The sequence below is a fragment of the Megalops cyprinoides genome, chromosome 1 (assembly GCF_013368585.1).
Source record: "Megalops cyprinoides isolate fMegCyp1 chromosome 1, fMegCyp1.pri, whole genome shotgun sequence".
NCBI classification, from domain to species: Eukaryota; Metazoa; Chordata; class Actinopteri; order Elopiformes; family Megalopidae; genus Megalops; species Megalops cyprinoides.
Window position 1 is genome coordinate 21592822 of NC_050583.1, and position 21031 is coordinate 21613852.

The window sequence follows — 21031 nt, forward strand, 5'->3', positions numbered from 1 at the left end:
CATATCTAAATCCAAGCACATGACAGAATTTTCATTGACCTCTACAAAGAAAAGGTTTTACAATAAGAACTTGTAAAGTCTGAGGGGAAATTTTACATAAATGTGAAAATGTCTAAATGTGTTCTTTATTAACTGAAAAAAACCCATAAACTTTTAACTCCATGTGCTTATTCAAACATTTTATTTCTTTTCCTGTCTCATCCAAGCCAATGAGGTCACCGTCTCATTATTTTGCAGCATTTGTTATTTGAGCCTCTTTGGCTGTAAATGACTGCCTTGCAGAACAGGTACACCAACCCATTGAAAACATATTTGATCTAATGTCACTGCTGAGCATTAAGGCTAAGTGTAGAGTTCAGGAAATAGCACCCCTCAAGACAAGAGTGTTTGTATATATTGTAGAAGCAGAGAAAGTTTTTGGCTGCTGCCCTCTCAAGATGCTGTGGAGGTGCTCCCCAGCTCAGCTGTCCTTGAGGGCAGGGCCAGTCTGCAAAGGCAAGGATACCATAACCCCCTTACCCATGCCCCCGTGTCATTCAAATGAACCTCTCTCCTCTGAAGCTCAGGCCTTGTCCCCTCCCTGGTTAGCCTTTGGGCTGCTGCTGGTCAGAGGCAGGAGCATCAGGTCTGCCTCCCTAACCTTCAGGCCTTGCCTCGTCATCCATGGCCTCATGGGTAAATCACTGGGCAGCCGCACTTCCTGGCACTCCTGTTGGGCCATGGAAGGAAAATGGCTCTGTTGACATGGTGCATGGTGGACTTTTTCAGCACCGAGACATTCAAGAATACAATACATTATGGGAAGGAGTCAGGTCAATTAAATCACCAAGCACAATCTGGTTATTTTGGTCAATCACTATTACCAGAATGCTAATGCACATGCTTAATGTCTATTGTGTTCATGCCCAATATATTCATTCTGATTCACATGTATAATATTGTAGATGCAGTCTGGGTATTAATTAGATGGACAGTAAATAACATAGAATATAATACAGACTTATGTTTGTGTGTGTGTGTGTGTGTATGTGTGTGTGTGTGTGTGTGTGTGTGTGCGCGTGTGTGCGCTTGTGCTTGTGTAAAATGCAATCCTCATATTGCGTTTAGGATATGTTTACTCTGGTTTTGTGTTGTTTGTACGATGTCAGGGCCCTGACCTCAAACCACAGTGAGGGACTGAGGGTTCTCTTACTCTGCCCTTGTCTATCCAATCAGCACAGAGCTATGTGTGGCTGCTCTTTAGAGTGGCCTCACCACTCACAAATATTCCAGTGCTTTTAAATGCCACATGCACATTTCCTTCCGTTCTGGACTTTTTTCCTAAAATACTAATGACTGTGATGATGCTTTGTGCAAATATTCACAATGGCCATAACAAGGAATGTGTTTATTTTCCTTGAAGGCCTGAGTCTCTTTCCCAGAGCTACTCATGATCAAAGTGAAGGTGGCTGGTAGCTCACAATGGCAAACTCCTCTGAAATATCTGAAGCTCATTCCTTTAATGATTTACTCACAGCTGTTAGCAGAAAACTTTTATCTGTTTTTTCTGCTTCATCTCTGTTTCCCTGGCAGTGAAAACCAAGTCTGTTGAAGATGTACACAGTTAAGTGTGCTGAGTTCAAATCACAGAACAGGAGGCATCAAGGCAAACTGCTGGTGCACCAAGGCAAGCACAAAAACAATGCTAAAAAATGCAAAGCATGGTCACATGGTTCTCATGAATGGTGTTGTGACACAACTATCAGCTTTACCAAAACTGGATTTTAATATCTGTATGATGTTTGCCATAGAGTTGTCCAGAGGTTCTGACTTCCAGTACTGTCAAGACCATCTTTACAGGTGAGCTATATTGTCATTGTTAGCATGATTGAAGAGGGGTACTATAACTGGTTAGTAGATTTGTTCTATATCTGATCTCAGTTTAATTAGCCAGATTTAAACCCTGGTGTACTTGGAAGTGTTAAACAAGTCTTTCTGCAGTGTGAATAGACAAGAAGAGTAGAGGCTCATGGTGTACTTACTACTGGATCTAATTTTCCTTTGTACATGTACATGTTAATGTGGATACAGTATTTTGAGGAAACTCCTCTTGAATGTAGCCACTATACTTGTATGCACAGCTGATGCAATAGCGTTTGTATTTCCACCCCTTTATAGTTGTCATTTGTCAATATCACCTTGAGTATTCAGTACAGTGAAACACTAGCCTAATCTAGCCCTTCAAGTCCATGGTTTATTCAGTAATCAGCAGGTATTGTAACCCTTGAGGGCTGAATTGGTCCTACCCCACTATAAGAGGAAATGAGACTCCAGGGGAATTCATCACTGCAGGACACCCTTCCTTTTCTGTAGCTGAGGGAGCAGACTTGGGCAGACAAAGTGTTGATTCACTCAGCAGTCTGCAGCCATTTTCTCATATGAACTCCGGACAATGTCCGGAGAATCAGGTCCGGACATTGTCCAGAGTTGCCCTTTCACACATGTGGCACACAACAGGAGATTGTCCGTGTCAGGCGCGTTCTCACCTACTGGAAATACTCCGTTTGGTTTAGGCAAGCGGTGGCGCCTGGGTAGAGCGTGCAGGAAGCAGGACATGACGCAAAAAGTACGCTGCGGAAATCGCAGTGTTTTGTTTACAGCACATCAAAGATGGCGGACGAGGCTACCGACTCATCCGTAATGATGACTGTTTTTGCATTGATATCAATACTACATGTATTTGGACATGTCTGCAATATCAGCGAAAGAGTGGAAAACAATATAGAGGCAAGCAGAAAAGCATGAAGATTCTTCCAGTTTTGTGCCTGTCACTGTGAATTCTCCGGACAATGACCTGCTCTGTTCACACATGGACTCAATCGGACATTACACGGACTTTGTACTAGGGAGCTGGCAGGGTAAAATCCATTTAAAGTCCGGTCCAACTGTTTCGGACATTTGCGTTCTCACATGCAGCTCCTCCGGGTAATGTCCAGATAAGTTCAGGATTGCAGTGCGTGTCTGAAATGGACTTGTACGTGTGAACTCACCGGCATTGACAGAGCCTGAAAGGGCGTGCAGATGCTGGCCGTGAGGGAAATCTTGCTGGCATCGATGTGGCCAAATGCCAGGCGGCGTTGCTGCCGGGCAGCTGCCTTTCTCTGCATATCTTTTTCCACCTGCAGCCCAAGGGCAATCTGGGAAAAGCAACAATCAACCACAAAGGGCTTTGGTCACATCACTATTACCAGATTCACAATGTTTGTTAAAAGGTGATTTTGGGCTGTGCAATTGTGATTCGGTACGGTATTCCAAGGTTTCAAATTTGTTAGATCCCTTTTAGTATTATGCTGCATGTTTGTTGTCACACTTTGTTTGGGGTCCAGAATCACTTGTACGTGGAAAGCCTGTCATGCAGTGAGGGACTGAAGTTTATATATTGTGGCCAGCCTAGAATACTGTGACCTATGTGTTTGTGCTGGACCTTGGTGTGTTCTGCCTTTGCGGGGCTGTCCAAGGGGTCTGGGGTTGGGCACTGTGGCTCCCTGGGGACCAGTGGTAATGGCAATAGCTGTCCTGACCCTGCTAGAGGCAAAGAGAAGCCTGGTTAGTTCAGAAATCCGCAATGTACTTCATTCAAGTTGTGCCACTCCTCACACTTCTGTGATCTACCCTACAACATCTGTCTGTTCCCTAAAAATTCATGGAGGCAATATATTCTGAAAGCTGCATCACCCCCTGGTATATCACACCCCTGGAACTGGTCTTTCTCTACAATTATTCCTGTCAGTGATGACATAGCAACCCTAATGTTAACTGTGATGCATTTTAGAACAGACTACCATGGTGAGAATGGACTAAACATGCGATAAATACTGTGTTTGTAGCAGCTGAACCCACTCTTCCCTTGTACCACAATTTTACTCAGCCAAATCACCTGGTTGGTGCACTCCTCCCTCCAAATAACCCCTTGCTTTTTTTCCTCCTTTCTTCCTGCCCTGCTGTCTAACTCTGGCTTGCTCAGCCATGGAGTAAACACTGCATGCAATTGCCGGACAGAGTTATCTGAGGCAAGCTGAGAGGAAGTCACAGCTGGGAGTGCATGCGGACGCTAATTCACTCCATACAGTGTCTAGACTGTGTGTGAGGAAGGGTGCACACACCCAGCTTGGGGGGAAGAGCAGCTGATAGCTTGTTTTGGCAGAGCTGGAAAATCGGGCAGCCATGAAGGAAGCCGAGGGAAGTGTTCTGGACACGGCCATGTCTGTCTGTCAGCAAGGGGGAGCTGTGCTTCTCACCTTCATACAAAAAACACACCAGTGCTGCTTGAGTAAGACAGCCAGAATTTCTAAGCAGCACAGCAGTTTTTTGTGTTACTTTTGAGGTCACAAAGGAATGCAGCTTTAAATTCAACACAGCTTTTGATCACTGTCATTCAAAGGTATTATTTGTGTCTCCATTTAATTGAAAGGCACATGCAAGGAATGAAAGTTTTTACGTCTCTTTTTGTATGGGTCTAAAGGAGAATTGAGAATCTGGGTTCAGCAGATTTTTTTATTAAATCGATAAATAATTTATTTGCTTTGAATCTTGAGAGTGAAACAAATTGCAGTGAAAGCAAGTCTAACTAAATGAGTGACAGTTTGAGGATGGTGAATGAGTCCAGCCCCAACTGCGTTGACAAACAGGGTTTGAGGGTCGTAGGGCTGCATTGGACTGGCTAGGAGGGGGTTCCCATCTTCCCTTAGTCCATCTGCCAGGCACATTGAGTTTGAGCTGAGGGGGTTGTTTGGACAGGCTGTTCTTCACATCCTTCGCAAACACTTTGGTTCAGCCTCCTTAACACACAGATGTTGAAATACATGAAAAAAAGTCATAAAAATGTTGAACTGGCAACGGGATCGAGCCAAAGTGTTCCAAAAACAATACCGTGGGTCTCTGAGAAAGCCCTCTGGTTTTATCAATCCCTTGCCTTACAGTGGCCTGCCGTCTCAGCCATGTCCTATGGCACTGACTGCGAGGAAAGCAGTCAATTTGGTAGCCACTGTCTGGGTAGCCGGCGTCTGGCCCCCTGCTCGTTCATATAGAATTACAGTCTCTGTCAATGACAGTCTCTGCCATTGTTAGGAGTATGGTTGCAGTGCTCTCTGAGTTTGTTTACTGGCCTGGTATCTCGTTACCACTGTTGTATTTTTAATTGCCTCCGTCACTAGTAGGTGGAGCAGAGATTATTTGATCGGTCTGTGTGTTTCTCTGCTTTTCAATGGACAATGAATAACTGAAAAGGTTATGGACGGATATGGGTTACATCTGTTGGGACTACCTCCTTTGAATAAAGGAAGAAATTATATTTTGGGTCCACCACTTAATGTACATGATGCATTTACAAATTGTCCATGTCGTTTTACTTATTTGACACCCAAAAGTGGGGTTCTTTCACGAACAAGACAACTCTCAAACTCAGCTCTCAACTCTGCCTAGCACCCTTCTAGTTAAGCACAACATAATTAAAGTATTATATTTCATAAGATTAAAGAGCACAGCCAATGCTTTATAGTTTTACACTGCTTTCCCTGAAGTGAATAAACCTTTATGAATACACCTTAATTATAAGAAATGAGCCATCTGAATAGCTCTTAGCCTATGCAGGCATACCTTGGAGACAGTGAGATGTAATGGAGTGTGTCCTGTTTCAGGCAGTTAGGTCAACTATGTAGTGAGGGGGGCTACGTGTGCTGTCTCATGCTACGGGCAGTTAAGTCAGCAATGCAGGGACCGCATTGTTGAGACTTGTCCTCTTTGTGGCCTTCATTTGTCCATAGGGTTGGCCCTGCTCTCTGACCTGATCTGGCTTGATCAGATGTCCCTTCGCTGTCCTGGGATTGGTTCTTTACATCAGCCGCCCTCTCCTCTTGCTTCTCTTTCTCCTCCTCTGTTTCTTGCCCACAGGGGTTTCTGTATGGCACAGCATCAATTAGAAAGAAACACATTAAATATACACTCATATAAGCAGACAATTTTCCACAGAGCGATTCTTTTTAAATGTCAAAACTAATAGATACCCATTGTTTGATAGCAGCATCACTTATTTTTATTGCATTACCAGCACTGGAGAAGTGGTGATTTGTTGAGAACAGCATGGTTATTATCATATTTTTTGGCATGATGATTGCTTTTTTACTGCATCCTATGGCTCTCAGGTCGCGAGTTCAGTGCTCAAAACACTTCCCCATGCCACATCTCGGTCTGTGTGTTCTTTCATTTACCTTGCATCATTATCCTGACACATTTGCCTGCAGTGCTGCTGTTAGTATGGAGGGTGAATGGATGTGATGGCCACCACACCCCTGAGACTGTATTGATAGGCATCTCCATGAAAAATGGGGATGAAAGCCGGGTTGGTTTGTGTGTGTGTGTGTGTGTGTGTGTGTGTGTGTGTGTGTGTGTGGTGGTGGTGGTGGGGGTGGGGGGGGGGGGTGTTCTCTGGTGAGTGAGCCTTAAGGGCCAGCAGCTGTGCCATATACTCTTGTCAGATGCGTCCGAGAAACTGCATCCACAAAAAACAGGCCAGTCACCACAAGTAACTCTCTCAACGTACACCTACTGACAGCCTCTCCCATCTGGTTCATATTAACTGCATTTATTGCTGACCATCAACAACAATTATGCTGCGGACATCTTCCTCACAGCTTCCCGGGGTGCTGTGCCAGGCAATCATGACCAGTTGTGTCCCGCACTCCCACGGTCTGAGGTCAGATCTGGTTCTGTCTATTTGCTGCTATTTGAGCCCACTCATGCAATGCTCGAGGCTGACAGGTCCCCTTGCGCAATGGGCAAGTATAAGGAGTAATGTGATACCGTGCAGCCAGGAGTCAATTTATTGGATATGTGGTAGGTCTCAGTTTCTCAAGGCTTGATATACATGTAGATAGATAGATAGACAGACAGACAGACAGACAGACAGACAGATAGATAGATAGATAGATAGATATTTTTATTTATTTCAGTTAGGTGGAGCTTTGCTGAAGTAAAGTGACAGTACCTGGGGTGCTGATAGGTTGTGGGGTCACAGAGACTCCACCTCTGCTCCTGCCCAAAGAAGCCCACATAGTGGCCATCGCAGGTCCACAGACAGGCCCTTCGGTCTGCAGAGGCGCTGACGAGGAAGAGCTGCCCACTGAAAACCAGCAGTTCCACACTAACCACTGTATTTTCATGACCTCTCCATCTGTGCAGTAGTGGAGGGCAGTCTTGGGCAGACTGAGGAGGACACAGACAGACCATGGACACCATATCTGCATTTGTGGCATAAATTCAAAAGAGGTGCTTGTCTACCCCTTGCTTACCTCATCACCTAATCCCAATGCAAAGTGTGAGATGTCCCACACCTGGATGGAGCCTGCTGTGTCCCCAGACACAAGAATCCTGTTCTCCTGGTCAGAGGACAGCCCTAGCACAGACTCATCACCTTTCTCTGGGGCATAGAAGTGTCCTGCATCAGGAGACAGAGACATCACCATCTGCCTGCACAGCAGACATTCAGGTTCAACATTTACTCTTTCTAGCTTTAATGCCTGCCACAGATTGTAGACTGTAACAGGCAAGACATAGCTGTGGTTGGTGAAAAATGGCAGACATTGTAAATGCATGCAGCATAGTTTAAAATAGGCAAACCGTAAATCCCTCAGTACGTTTTTTCTGACACCCTAGTGGTGGTAATTCTACAAGCTGATGCCTGTGGTCGGTTTGGATGTGCGAAGCTGCTGAGGCTGTGAACCCATTGTGTCCGGAGTGTGCCGCTACAGCTTGAGATTACCGTGTCTGTGCCTGGGCCCTGCAATGCTCCACCAGCATAGCCAACCCGCCTCTGAGCTGACGAGGAGGGGCCTGCTCCTCCACTCGCTCCCCTGTGCCCGACGTTGGAGGAACAGCAGCCTGTCCACTGGAGCCTGCTTCCTGAGGCCAGGTACAGGAGTGCTGAATGTTACACAGAGCACTAATATCTTAGGGTTGTTTAGTAACTCATAAAGAGGCCTGCTGTGCTCTGCCTCACCCCTCCTCCCAGGTGTGTCGTCTGCGATGGTGGGACCTGGGCCGAGCGAGTCCTGCCACAGCTCCGGTCTCACCCAGAGCGTCCTCCGCCAGGCAGGGGCGTGTGCTGTGAGTAGAATGGCCAGTGTTGTCAGACTGGGGTGAATAAGATAGTATGCAGACCACAGGGAGACATACCTCCACTGGCACAGTACAACGGAGTGTAATAAAGATAAATTACACCTGCTTGTGTAAGGAGGGTAGTATAATGTGTTACTGTACATTGGCTTGGGTGGGGGGGCTTAAGTTACTGTCAGACCTGGCAGATAGGGCTTTTCGTAGGTACTGCAGGGGTCTTTGGGTGTCTAGGGTCCAGATGATGAGCTCTCCATCAACACTGCCTGTGGCCAGGAGCCTCTGGGCTGGACAATGATCCACAGCCAGGATATCATCTTTGTGCAGCTGACCCGACTTCCAGGACAAGTCGGCCTGCACATAGGTATTCTGCACACCAAGCATAAAAATGAGTCTCTGTTTCTCCCCTTATTTCTTTATACCTCTGAACAGACATGAAAGTGCATGAAAGGGTTGGTTTGTGTGTGTGTGTGTGTGTGTGTGTGTGTGTGTGTGTGTGTGTGGTGGTGGTGGTGGGGGTGGGGGGGGGGGGGTGTTCTCTGGTGAGTGAGCCTTAAGGGCCAGCAGCTGTGCCATATACTCTTGTCAGATGCGTCCGAGAAACTGCATCCACAAAAAACAGGCCAGTCACCACAAGTAACTCTCTCAACGTACACCTACTGACAGCCTCTCCCATCTGGTTCATATTAACTGCATTTATTGCTGACCATCAACAACAATTATGCTGCGGACATCTTCCTCACAGCTTCCCGGGGTGCTGTGCCAGGCAATCATGACCAGTTGTGTCCCGCACTCCCACGGTCTGAGGTCAGATCTGGTTCTGTCTATTTGCTGCTATTTGAGCCCACTCATGCAATGCTCGAGGCTGACAGGTCCCCTTGCGCAATGGGCAAGTATAAGGAGTAATGTGATACCGTGCAGCCAGGAGTCAATTTATTGGATATGTGGTAGGTCTCAGTTTCTCAAGGCTTGATATACATGTAGATAGATAGATAGACAGACAGACAGACAGACAGACAGACAGATAGATAGATAGATAGATAGATATTTTTATTTATTTCAGTTAGGTGGAGCTTTGCTGAAGTAAAGTGACAGTACCTGGGGTGCTGATAGGTTGTGGGGTCACAGAGACTCCACCTCTGCTCCTGCCCAAAGAAGCCCACATAGTGGCCATCGCAGGTCCACAGACAGGCCCTTCGGTCTGCAGAGGCGCTGACGAGGAAGAGCTGCCCACTGAAAACCAGCAGTTCCACACTAACCACTGTATTTTCATGACCTCTCCATCTGTGCAGTAGTGGAGGGCAGTCTTGGGCAGACTGAGGAGGACACAGACAGACCATGGACACCATATCTGCATTTGTGGCATAAATTCAAAAGAGGTGCTTGTCTACCCCTTGCTTACCTCATCACCTAATCCCAATGCAAAGTGTGAGATGTCCCACACCTGGATGGAGCCTGCTGTGTCCCCAGACACAAGAATCCTGTTCTCCTGGTCAGAGGACAGCCCTAGCACAGACTCATCACCTTTCTCTGGGGCATAGAAGTGTCCTGCATCAGGAGACAGAGACATCACCATCTGCCTGCACAGCAGACATTCAGGTTCAACATTTACTCTTTCTAGCTTTAATGCCTGCCACAGATTGTAGACTGTAACAGGCAAGACATAGCTGTGGTTGGTGAAAAATGGCAGACATTGTAAATGCATGCAGCATAGTTTAAAATAGGCAAACCGTAAATCCCTCAGTACGTTTTTTCTGACACCCTAGTGGTGGTAATTCTACAAGCTGATGCCTGTGGTCGGTTTGGATGTGCGAAGCTGCTGAGGCTGTGAACCCATTGTGTCCGGAGTGTGCCGCTACAGCTTGAGATTACCGTGTCTGTGCCTGGGCCCTGCAATGCTCCACCAGCATAGCCAACCCGCCTCTGAGCTGACGAGGAGGGGCCTGCTCCTCCACTCGCTCCCCTGTGCCCGACGTTGGAGGAACAGCAGCCTGTCCACTGGAGCCTGCTTCCTGAGGCCAGGTACAGGAGTGCTGAATGTTACACAGAGCACTAATATCTTAGGGTTGTTTAGTAACTCATAAAGAGGCCTGCTGTGCTCTGCCTCACCCCTCCTCCCAGGTGTGTCGTCTGCGATGGTGGGACCTGGGCCGAGCGAGTCCTGCCACAGCTCCGGTCTCACCCAGAGCGTCCTCCGCCAGGCAGGGGCGTGTGCTGTGAGTAGAATGGCCAGTGTTGTCAGACTGGGGTGAATAAGATAGTATGCAGACCACAGGGAGACATACCTCCACTGGCACAGTACAACGGAGTGTAATAAAGATAAATTACACCTGCTTGTGTAAGGAGGGTAGTATAATGTGTTACTGTACATTGGCTTGGGTGGGGGGGCTTAAGTTACTGTCAGACCTGGCAGATAGGGCTTTTCGTAGGTACTGCAGGGGTCTTTGGGTGTCTAGGGTCCAGATGATGAGCTCTCCATCAACACTGCCTGTGGCCAGGAGCCTCTGGGCTGGACAATGATCCACAGCCAGGATATCATCTTTGTGCAGCTGACCCGACTTCCAGGACAAGTCGGCCTGCACATAGGTATTCTGCACACCAAGCATAAAAATGAGTCTCTGTTTCTCCCCTTATTTCTTTATACCTCTGAACAGACATGAAAGTGCTCCTTTGTTGACACAAATGTATTGCTATAACTGCCAACTTGACCACAAATCCTAAATCCAGCATTTGGTGGCGGGTTGAAATGTGAAAGCTTCTATTGAAACTTGGGTGTAGTTTATCTTTTAAGGGTCATTTTCTCCTGTAAAAAAGAGTGCTTATTCTGGTATATAATGGTTTCCAGTCCAAGAGTCCCCTTTACTGACAGACATGAAAAACAAAATCAAGCCAGTAGCATGTGTCACTCAGTGTTTCTTTAACGACTCTCACATTAGGGTTTGTGATGTTATACTGAGATATCTGTTGGCTCCAGCCAACAGCCAGAAGCTTGTCGTCATGGAGACTGATGACCCCTGTAACCTCAGCCTCAGCGACCGCCTCCAGTTTGTGAAGATTGTGCCCATTCAGAAGGCTCCACACCTACAAGTGCACAGTCCAAAGCAACAGTGTTTAATTAAAGATCCCTTTTATTCTATTTCTGAGACTAACTCAAAATCTACAGGACATTACCAGGACATTTTCCACTGATACAACACCATCATTAACAACATTACATGACATAAAACAAGTGACATCTTTGCCTTGATGGTGCCATTGCGTGCCCCAGTAATGAGGCAGCGCTGAGAGGTGTCAAAAGCCATGCAGGTTATCTCCTCCTGCCCGTGAGCATCACTCAGCTGCAGGTATTTTTCTCCCGTCTCAACATCCCACACGGCCAATGAGGAGTCATCACACCCTGTCACCACCTATGACAGAAGAGCAAGATCTTTATGATGTCAGCAAGAAGTAAAACCTGAGGAAACAGTATTTGTTCTTACAATTTTTAACTTCAGTGTATGAATCACACTATGTCATGTCCTGCAAAGTTCACATCAAGTGACCGAGTTTCAAAGATGTGGCATTAATGAGGACCAAATGAAGTCAAGCTCCAAAGTGAGCAATCTAATGCTGACCTGTTTGAGCAGGGGGTTGTAAAGTGCACTAGAGAGGGGTGCATTGTGAGTGAGGAGCTGTCCCCCCTTCGGGTCCCCTTGCTGTAGACGCAGCAGGCCTAGGTAGTCACGGCAGGACACCAGCAGCACGTGGGGCGCAGCTGACAGCAGCAGGAAGGGGAAGTTTCCGTGCTCCAGGGCATGCCCCGCTTGCACACATGGGAACTTCAACAGCAGGGTCCTCAGGCAACGTTGTGACGAGATGTCCCATATCTTCAGCACCTGTATACAGAAGCACTAAGACACACTGCAGCCAAAGCTCCTCTCAATGACTATATGATCTCTCTCTCTCTGTTCCTCCCTCTGTCTCTCTCTCACATGCATACTCACACACACACACACACACACACACATACTCGTTGCTTTAAGTTTAAACAACTTTTGCCTTGTTTTGTATTTATAACATCTGCTAACATCTGGCTCTACTAGGTACATGGATAACCAGAGTCAGGTCAGGTCTAGTGGGCCAAATACAGAGTGTTACAAACCCCAGCATGTGACTGATCCTGCATGAGCATGTCTTGTATGAGGCTGCAAGCTACAGCGGAAGTGGGCTGGTAATCAGTATCTGGTGCTTCTCAGATCCACAGCTCTTAGGTTTTAAAAGCGCCATTGTTACAATGATGGTTTGAAATTCTGTGGTTTACAGCAAGAGATCCCCAGGCTTTAGCAGCTGTGGGTAATGGCTTACAGCATCCATGGAGTAGCTGAAAATCTGTCCCAGGGGCTCATAGATAGCCACATCTAGCACGGTGGTGTGATGTCCATGCAGGACAGCCACGGGACGACTGGTCACATACTGGTTCCACAGCCTCACAGAAGGGTCCATGCCTCCTGTCACCAGCAGGTTCAGAGACTTACAGAAGTCAAAGCATTTGACACCCTGGAGGAAAGAGTGAGCAAACAAAAGACTAAGACCAGAGAATTTCAGAACAGAATTGTTATACCACTGCAAGGTACTGTCTGTGAGTCTTCCATTTTAGAGCCCCACTACCTCTTTACAATCAGTGTATTTACAGTACTCTGACAATATTATAAGGCAGATATTGTTTGTGTTGCATGACAAAAGTGGTGAAAAATACTTGCATGACTGGTTAAAAATAATGTGGAAGTGGCTTCATTGGAAAATATTTGTTTCTCAGATGGAAGTGAATATTTTTAAACCATGAGAACTGTGCCGACACAGATTCAGGATTTTCACACTCTTAAACCACTTGATTTCAGAATCACCCTTCAAAACATTTTGCCCTGAAGACAGATTGACTGTTGTGCCTGTTATCTGCATCACTGTCCGACTGGAGAATGCTCAGAACAGCTTGTGCAATTCAGGGGCTTGATTTATTCACTTTGGAAATATCTTTCCGCTCAGAGATGAGCCAATGTCCGCCAGCAACATTTTTGTCCGGAGAAACAAAGGAGCGTTTTGGAAGGATTTCTCACATAAACAGAGACAAATTGTTACCAAGTAAATAGCCAAAACTTTTAAGAATATGTTTATTTCAGCAAGATACAGTATGCGGTAGGCCCTACACCTACGGATGTTTGTAGAGAATCATAACAGCTTAGCACAAGAGTGAATAAAGTCTTAAGCCCGTTGGACAGTTACGATATTTGATTTTTCACTGAAACAGGTCTGGTACAATGTGATTGTGTACTGCTATTTCTCTTTCAGTATTACAATAGTTACATCTTGCTCTTCACTTGCCAGCAGAATGACAGATTTGGGAGAGGGTGATGTCCTTAAATGGCTTAAAAAATGAAAAAATGAGGCACTGTTTAGCAGTGTTTTATTGTTAAAATTACTTCACTGAATCAGTTTAATTGGAGCAGTAAACATAGCTTTAGGAAACCACAGAGACAAAAACAACATCCTAATAAAAGCATTACTAAGCCTATTAAATGTGTGTGCCTTTTGTATAAGCTGATCTGAAAAGCACATGCATTAGTGCACTTTGGTTACTTCATCCCCTCCATGCTGTCTTTGGTTTATTAAGTGCAGTGGCATCCAAACATTATGTGTCATTAAATGAATCATTGTTTTGGTTCACTGTAAATATTAGTATAGAATATTAAATTAGACTCACTGTATGGTTCCTGTTGGGGTAATTATGTATTTGCCTGTTGTATCTATCTACCTAACTGTATGCTGCTATTACAGGCAACATTTGATTAAGGCATTTTCAACCTTGATAAAGATTTGGTCAAGTTCACAGTGACCCTTTGTGTCAATTCTAATCTTGACTGAGGTCCAGATGTCATTCCTGTATCGTGCATTACGTGTGAGTGACTCTGATTGATATGCCTCAATGTCGCTTGTAATCCTTCAATTCTAATGCTAATTTTATGTGAAAAGACATACCCATACCAGCTACAAGTTCTTTGAATACTGAACATGCACATCTTTATCTCAATAAGTTGATTAGAAATGAACATAAAACATATTTATGTCTGTAAGCTAAAGAAATGAATGTGAATGTAAGTGAATGAACGGTGACTATAAACGTATATTGTATTACCTTTTTGATTTTCCAGATGTAGCCTGGCTTCTTGAGGGAAACATCCATAATGACCACCGAGGTAGAGGCACTTCCTGATGATGTAATAATAAGGTCTGCATGGGGCTCATAGATAATCCTGTTAATGGGTTCTTGATGAATCTTGTGGATGACCTGATAGGAGACCAGTCGGCTGTGAACACTAATGTCCTGTGGTGAGGTAAGACAGCACACACACACAAAGTCTGTGTTAACTAAGACACCACTGGCTATTCTTGTTGCCAGCCTCAGATATTGCCACCCTCCTCACTAGAATCAAAGCTCCACTATTAAAGTCCTTCCAGGTGGGGCACCTGTGCGAGGCCCACTGTCTGGGGCTCACCTGCATGAAAACTCTCTGAGGGCCATTTTCATCACTGAAGGGTGTCTCAAACAGTCCTGCGTGGGGCTGCAGGAACCACAGCAAACCCACACTCCCCTCATCGTCTCCCCACAGCAGCAAAGAGCGGCATCCTGGAGACTGTAAATAATGACAATATACTCTATGCAGTCTGAAAGCTCTTACATTTCTTATTCATTCTGGAGATTACAGTCAAAGAGTAATAACAGGTTTCACAATCAAGATGGCAATCAAGGGTAAGTGAGCCAAAAACATTTACTGTCATCAGAGAGAGGTGAAGGGACATACCTTAGTATCATACCAGTAGCACAGAGATTTTGGTACATTATTCATCCCTGTGATATAATGGGAAGAACAAAAGAAGACTTGAAAGAGTAGCTATTGGTCCACATAATACATTTCAGGGAAGGTACTGTTTATTAGAAGTAAAAATGCTCCTTATTATTGACTCCTACCAAACAAATAGAATTCCTCAAAAAGGTTGCCTGTGGAGATATCAAAGAAGTGGATGTCCCTGCTGGTGGTGGCAACAGCAATCTTGTGGACGTTGGGCATGTAGACAGCATCAGTAGTCCAGTGTCTGAACCTTCTTCTGTTTCCCCCTCCATCACTAGAATCCCCCGAGAGCTAGTGTGAGCAAGGAGTACACAGAGTTTGAGTTAGGGGCACGCTTCAGTTCACTGTCAGATTGCAGATGTGTGTTTGGGAGAAGGACAGCGGGGAGTTCTGAATTTAGGTGCTCATGTGAGAGCTGTCACCTCTTCTGACTTTAGGGGATGCAGTTTCCTGTTCCAGACGGTGAGGACGCCCTCCTTGCTGATGCTGATAAAGCGCAGGGGAGAGGGGTAAGGCACTGCCAGCACACGGGTGTTGGGCTCTTGCTGTCAGAAGGAAAGAGGGAGGGGGGTGAGGCATTCCACTGGGCGAGTCGGTGGAGCTGAGGGAGAGGGGTCAGTCACCTTGTTGCAGGGGCAATGTCTGATCAGAGGCTGAGGGCTCAGGAGGGCATCCCTGGGTTTCACGGTGCGGTCTTTCTCCCTGTACTCCAGCAGCATGTAGGTGCAGAACTCGTCCCAGTCCACATATCCGTCACAGGATGTGTCCATCTGTGAGGGAAAGCAGGACTGCCCTATCATCCCACAGCATAGAGCACAACACAGGAAGGTCATGGATGGTGTGAGAAGTTACCTTGTTAAAGAGCAACTCTGTCTGACTTTTCCAACACTCAGAACCCAGCATGGCACTCAGGGCAGCCTGGAACTCCTCCAGACTCATGCTGCCTGCCTGCCTCCTAGATCCCCTCCCTGGCTGACGACCACAGGCCAGCTCACTGCCCCCTACTCTCTGCTGGGACCCAACATCTACAGGCATGTGATTGGCGAAGGCTTCTCTCAGAAGTAGTAGATGGTCCAACTGCAGTTCCTCCTCGAGACGAACATGCTGTTGCTGGTTAAAACTGGACACAGAGAGAAGGATAGAGAATCATCTGAAATATTCAATGGGGCCAATTGCCATCAAAGAAAAAGGAGTGGCCACTGATGAAATTACCAGAGCTTTTCAAAATATTATTGAGACTAATGACAAAAAAAGATCTGCGCCTTATTTCACTGCCGCTTGAGCAGCAAAAATAAAATCGGTCCTGGTGTAATGCATCTCCAGTTTGATGTTCCATGAGAAATTGATTTGAGATTCCACACAGATCACCAGCTTTTTTGTGCTTCTGAATTAAGCTGTTTTGTATTCGCCTTGTTCAGTTTCTTGCTTGCCTCGGTGGATGGCAAGCTAATTGAGCTTGAGCCTCACTATAAACAATGAGTTTTACATGTCCCCCCAAGAGAAAGCAAGAGATGGACAAGATGGACATACAGCGCCCCCCTGTGACAATACTTGGAACAATTCATAATCATGCCAGGAATGAGTGAGAAAAACAGAACGGGTACAACTTTTGAAATATTGCGCATATGAATCAATGCATAAAAATAAATTCTGAATTCAGTTGAAAGCCATATACTTCCTCTTCAGCATTTTCCTGGGTCTCTGCGGCCGGCCCTGTGCACCGGGGGCGGGGGGCGGTTTGGGGGACGTGGTCTCATTGCACTGCTTGGCTTTTCCTGTCACGGGACAGAGCCAAGATGACGGGCCTGTCTCGTTTCCCGGTGACTAATCCCGGAGCAGGGTGCTCCACTTGAAGATGTGCCTGTGTGTTCCTGTTGCCCTAGGCAACTGCACAACAATCAGAACCAAGCCACATGCCCTGTGCAGTGCGGCCCTTCCGCTCCCTCAGCCATCAGGGCACAAATGAACGGCCCTTACAATCAGCACACTGACAATCAGCTCGCACCACTCATCAATACTCTTCCACACGAGGAGCTGCACTCTGCCACTGGGAGCTAATGGAAAGCCTAACCCTGGCAGGCTTATTATATGGGGATGAAATTATTGATTTCATTTTACATGCAAATATCTCATATCTTTTTTTACATTTAGCTTGTTGCGGTGACAGTAAAAAATGCCAAGTCTGACAATGTTGGAGGTATCTGAGACAAGGCATTTGTGCATATTGGTGGTACATTTTTTTGAACAGTGGACTCATCTTACCAATAGCAGACCAAATGAACCTGACAGAAGCATCAGATTCTGTCAGTATTGTTAGTTATATATGCATAATAGTGTAATTTACTGATCTATCTTCCCTGTATTCTCAGTTTCAAATATCAATTTTAGTTCAGTTCACTGGAATTATTTTTGTTTTCTGTTAGCCACCCCAATATTTCAGACATTCAATTCTCCTAATAGGGTTTCACATAGAAAAGGTGATTCAAGAGTTACTATTTGATATTTGGAATGTAAATAGCAAAACACATAATGTACATATATTAGTTGTTTATTTGTGATTGGGTACAATGTAATGTGAAGTATAGCACAGATAACTAGACACATGGTAATTTACTAAACATCACCTGTTAGGGGATATCTGATTGCAGACTTACCATCTAATGCTGCTGGGGATCTCCTCCTCATAAACTTTCCATGGGTGGTTCTTACAATTCCTTGTAGCACTCATAGTGATATCTTGCATTCAGCACAGTGGCATCCTTTGTCTTCTCTTCTTGCATTTATTTGTTTTCAATTTGTGACAGGATACATGCTATTTTTGAAATTAGTTCTCATTCTAAAGCCACTTGTTCACTGACCGGTCATGTTGTCACATCAATACTGCCTCAGACGGAGCTACAAAGTCTCTTCCCTGGCTGTGTTTGCAGGTCAGAGGGGACGCTAGGAACAACCTGGTTTCATCACAACCGCAAATAATCCAGCTGAGGCTTCTTTTCTCACTCCAGGGTTTAAATAGGACCTTTGTTGTGGTCCCTCCTTTGAGACACATGCATTCCTTGGACAAAGCTCTTGCTCAGCCACAGAAAGAATGTTCAGGTCTCCTGATCAATCAGCCAGCCATCACTCAAAATGACCTCCATCACACAGACTTTAGTAATGGTCTGTTTTGGCAAACCCATGGTCCTCTGCATGTTGACCATTAACCAGAGCTTGTGGTTTTGCACTCAGGAGACCCAACACATGAAAGCCTCACTGATTCATCCTTAAAGAGTCCCATAAAATTCCTTAAGTTTTCAATATAAATTTCAGAGACAAAGAGACACATGAATAGTAATAATAATATCATTATGACTAAATATAACTATGACTAATATAATTATGACTATAAGACTAAATATGAAGAGCACACCCAGCAGAGAGCAGCAGGCTTGTTCAGATCCTGTTTGCACCATTGCGATCTACAAGAACAAAGTGTTTTATTATTATCAACAAACACTTGCTGAAGGGATCTCATTAACCTGATGCCTCCGATAGCTGCAGTTTTTGGCAACTCCCCAATGATTCTACCTCCCCTGGAGCGCTCCCTCTCTCCCACCTGGTCTCCCGGCGCCTGTGTTTGTGTATCTGTTGAAAGTTTGCTGTCAGGGAAATGGCTGAGACTTAGCTAATGATGGACCTGGAATGGATTAAAGCCAAGTATGTTCATTTGACATGCCATGAAGAGCAATTCAAGGGCACTTTTATGATTAACCACTCGGTTAATGTCTTGATGAAAGTCTTCAGCAACTGCTAGCTCTCTTTCTCTGTTGAAGAGGAAATGGGTTCAAGTATAGTGATACTCTTCCACATGGTCTCCCACCTATGGCTTACTATAACTGCTCTTGACTGTCTGTTTCCAGTTTTTTTAGTGTATTTTGACTGATATTTTCTCCAAATATGATTGCAAGTAACATGGTGGCAAAGGATTGCATTTCAATGCTGCCATTTACAGTCTGGATTTATTTCTTATTAATCAAAACCATTAAACTGCATCTGGAGGCTCAATTCTTAGTTACTTTCATCATGGCTAAAACCTTCACACAGACATAAAGATCGTTATCTGTGTGTGGTCTGACGCTCCATTTCACATAGCCTCAATAGGTTTCCCTTCACTGGTCTGAAGCTCCTTGATAAATCATTTATGGGCTTTAAGGAAACATTTCCTCAACTCACTTTTGAAGGCTATGCAAAATTTCATTGTCACATTTCATTAATTGCACATTAAATGCACAGCTCAGCCCATGTTTCTTTCAAAGTAAAGGAGACTGAATTCTCTGCCCACATTTTTGTAAGTGATTCGACTTGTCTGAGGCTATCTTGTTGTTGTAAACACACCACAGTCTTACCATTGTTGTCTCAAAGAAATGACTTGAATAAGAAAGAATAAGTAAATAAGGGAAATATCTTGTTACGGAAACATGAGAAAAAAGAATACATTTTTTCCCTCTGCAGATGCTTTGGACAAATTCAATTTTCTTTTTATTTAGTTGGAAAGCTGTTTCCTAACCCCTAACTGTATACCTTTGCTGTTGTTCAAACAACTGCTCTTTCAGAGCCTATATCAATCCAGGCAGGTGTGAGATGAACACCAACATGTCAGGTCTTTCCTGTCATAGTGATGAGATGTTTTTAGAGTGCTGCCTGAATTTTTTAGCAGCAGCCATTAAACATGCATTGGGTCTGCTGCTGTGCTGAAAGTGTCTCCGTTACCCTGAAGCCCTCAAAACCCGCCTGTGATGACAGCACACATGAAAAAAATATCCAAAGTATCTAGGCCTGCTGTATATCATATTCACACTCTGTTGAAAGGCAAACACGCTGTATTCATTTCACAAAAAAAGAGAACTTGAAAGTGCGTTGCAGGGAAAATTCTTAAAATCTTTTGGTGTTTTAAATAGAAGTGTTTGAAAGCAATTGAATTTGTGCATAGAGATATTGTCTCTCCATCAGTCTGATAAAAAGGATGATATGGTTGTTATGGAGGCATACACGCATACAAGAAGATAAGGAAATATTTACACATGAATGAAAGAGTACACAGATAAAGTAATCAAATGCTTATGAAAAACACATTAAGCTTATGGCTATGACTGTGTAATAAAGTAATATATCATTCTATTTTAGCCTCTTCATTGTTGTAGTTTTAATACTGTATCACATTTAGGAATGCTGTTATTATACTTTCTGCAGAGGGTAGTTTGTGTGCTGGGAAAATTTCTAGCGTTATGCTGCATGTCTGGGTGTAAATGCCAGACTGTTTAAACATGAACACATCACATTGGCAGGTATGACAGTTTGAGTCATGAAATGATATATGAAATATGGACATTTTACCTGAGGACATTTTGGTCATCACTAAAACATTCCTTACTCTGCAGAGCACCCTGGGAGAGAGAAATGGAGAGGTGCTTTTAATGCATCCATTCAGCAGGAATGTGTGGCCCAGTATGAATGCAGATAACATTTCATAATACTCTTCAAATTATTCCTACTGAAATAAAAAAAAAGTGAGATAATGACTTTTTGGTATAGTGATGCATTGACACAGAGTGATGGGACTCACCTGCCTCTTTGGGAAGTCTTCTAACTCCAGGAGGGAGGCTTCAGACAGGAGCTGCCTCTGCAGTGCTATGGCCTGTGCCATTCTGTAACAGTGATAGAGAGGGTATCCTGTCACCTAGGAAATAGGCTGAACTACACAACAGTGATTCCTCCTCTTCATCCACATATGCACCTTCAACACATCCCTTGTGAGCTGGATGAAACTGAAAAGCTCGCAAGTAGTATGTGGTCCTCAGTGGCCTCTTGTTGCTAAAATGTGGAGCATGTACGAGTTGTTCAAAGAAATGTTCGATTTTAGGCACAGCAAGTAGCCTTCAAAAATTTTTAGATAGAAAGTAGACATTTTGTCCCCCACGGGGAGCTGGTGAAACGCAGAGCTTTACTGGTGAGCAGTGAAGCCA

The 21031-nt window shown here is 44.8% G+C and overlaps 1 protein-coding gene across 1 annotated transcript; it reads right to left on the reverse strand.

Annotated features, from left to right (window-relative positions):
- Nucleotides 1-562: 562 nt before the first annotated feature.
- LOC118777403 (WD repeat-containing protein on Y chromosome) lies at nt 563-20712 on the reverse strand. The gene is made up of 29 exons (XM_036528294.1): nt 20632-20712; nt 20440-20452; nt 16705-16804; nt 15882-16149; nt 15653-15799; nt 15452-15574; nt 15149-15320; nt 14982-15028; nt 14676-14813; nt 14315-14503; nt 12490-12681; nt 11760-12020; nt 11388-11552; nt 11077-11226; nt 10552-10736; nt 10018-10157; nt 9548-9693; nt 9244-9461; nt 8878-8902; nt 8330-8514; nt 8028-8166; nt 7796-7935; nt 7326-7503; nt 7022-7239; nt 5822-5934; nt 4143-4277; nt 3464-3561; nt 3030-3176; nt 563-709 (listed from the first exon to the last, which is right to left on the reverse strand). The coding sequence occupies exons 1-29, from the start codon at nt 20710-20712 to the stop codon at nt 563-565; spliced, it is 4260 nt and encodes a 1419-aa protein (XP_036384187.1).
- Between the last annotated feature and the right edge of the window lie 319 nt (nt 20713-21031).

Bases quoted from the DNA above. Each gene is read 5' to 3' on its own strand.
- LOC118777403 (XM_036528294.1), bottom strand. From the start codon at position 20,712: ATGGCACAGGCCATAGCACTGCAGAGGCAGCTCCTGTCTGAAGCCTCC. The intron at 8,515-8,877 runs GTCCGCAGCATA...CTTGGTGTGCAG, and splicing joins CGGGAAGCTGTGAGGAAGAT to AATACCTATGTGCAGGCCGA. The intron at 710-3,029 runs GTGAGTTCACAC...ATGGCCCAACAG, and splicing joins TTCAGGCTCTGTCAATGCCG to GAGTGCCAGGAAGTGCGGCT.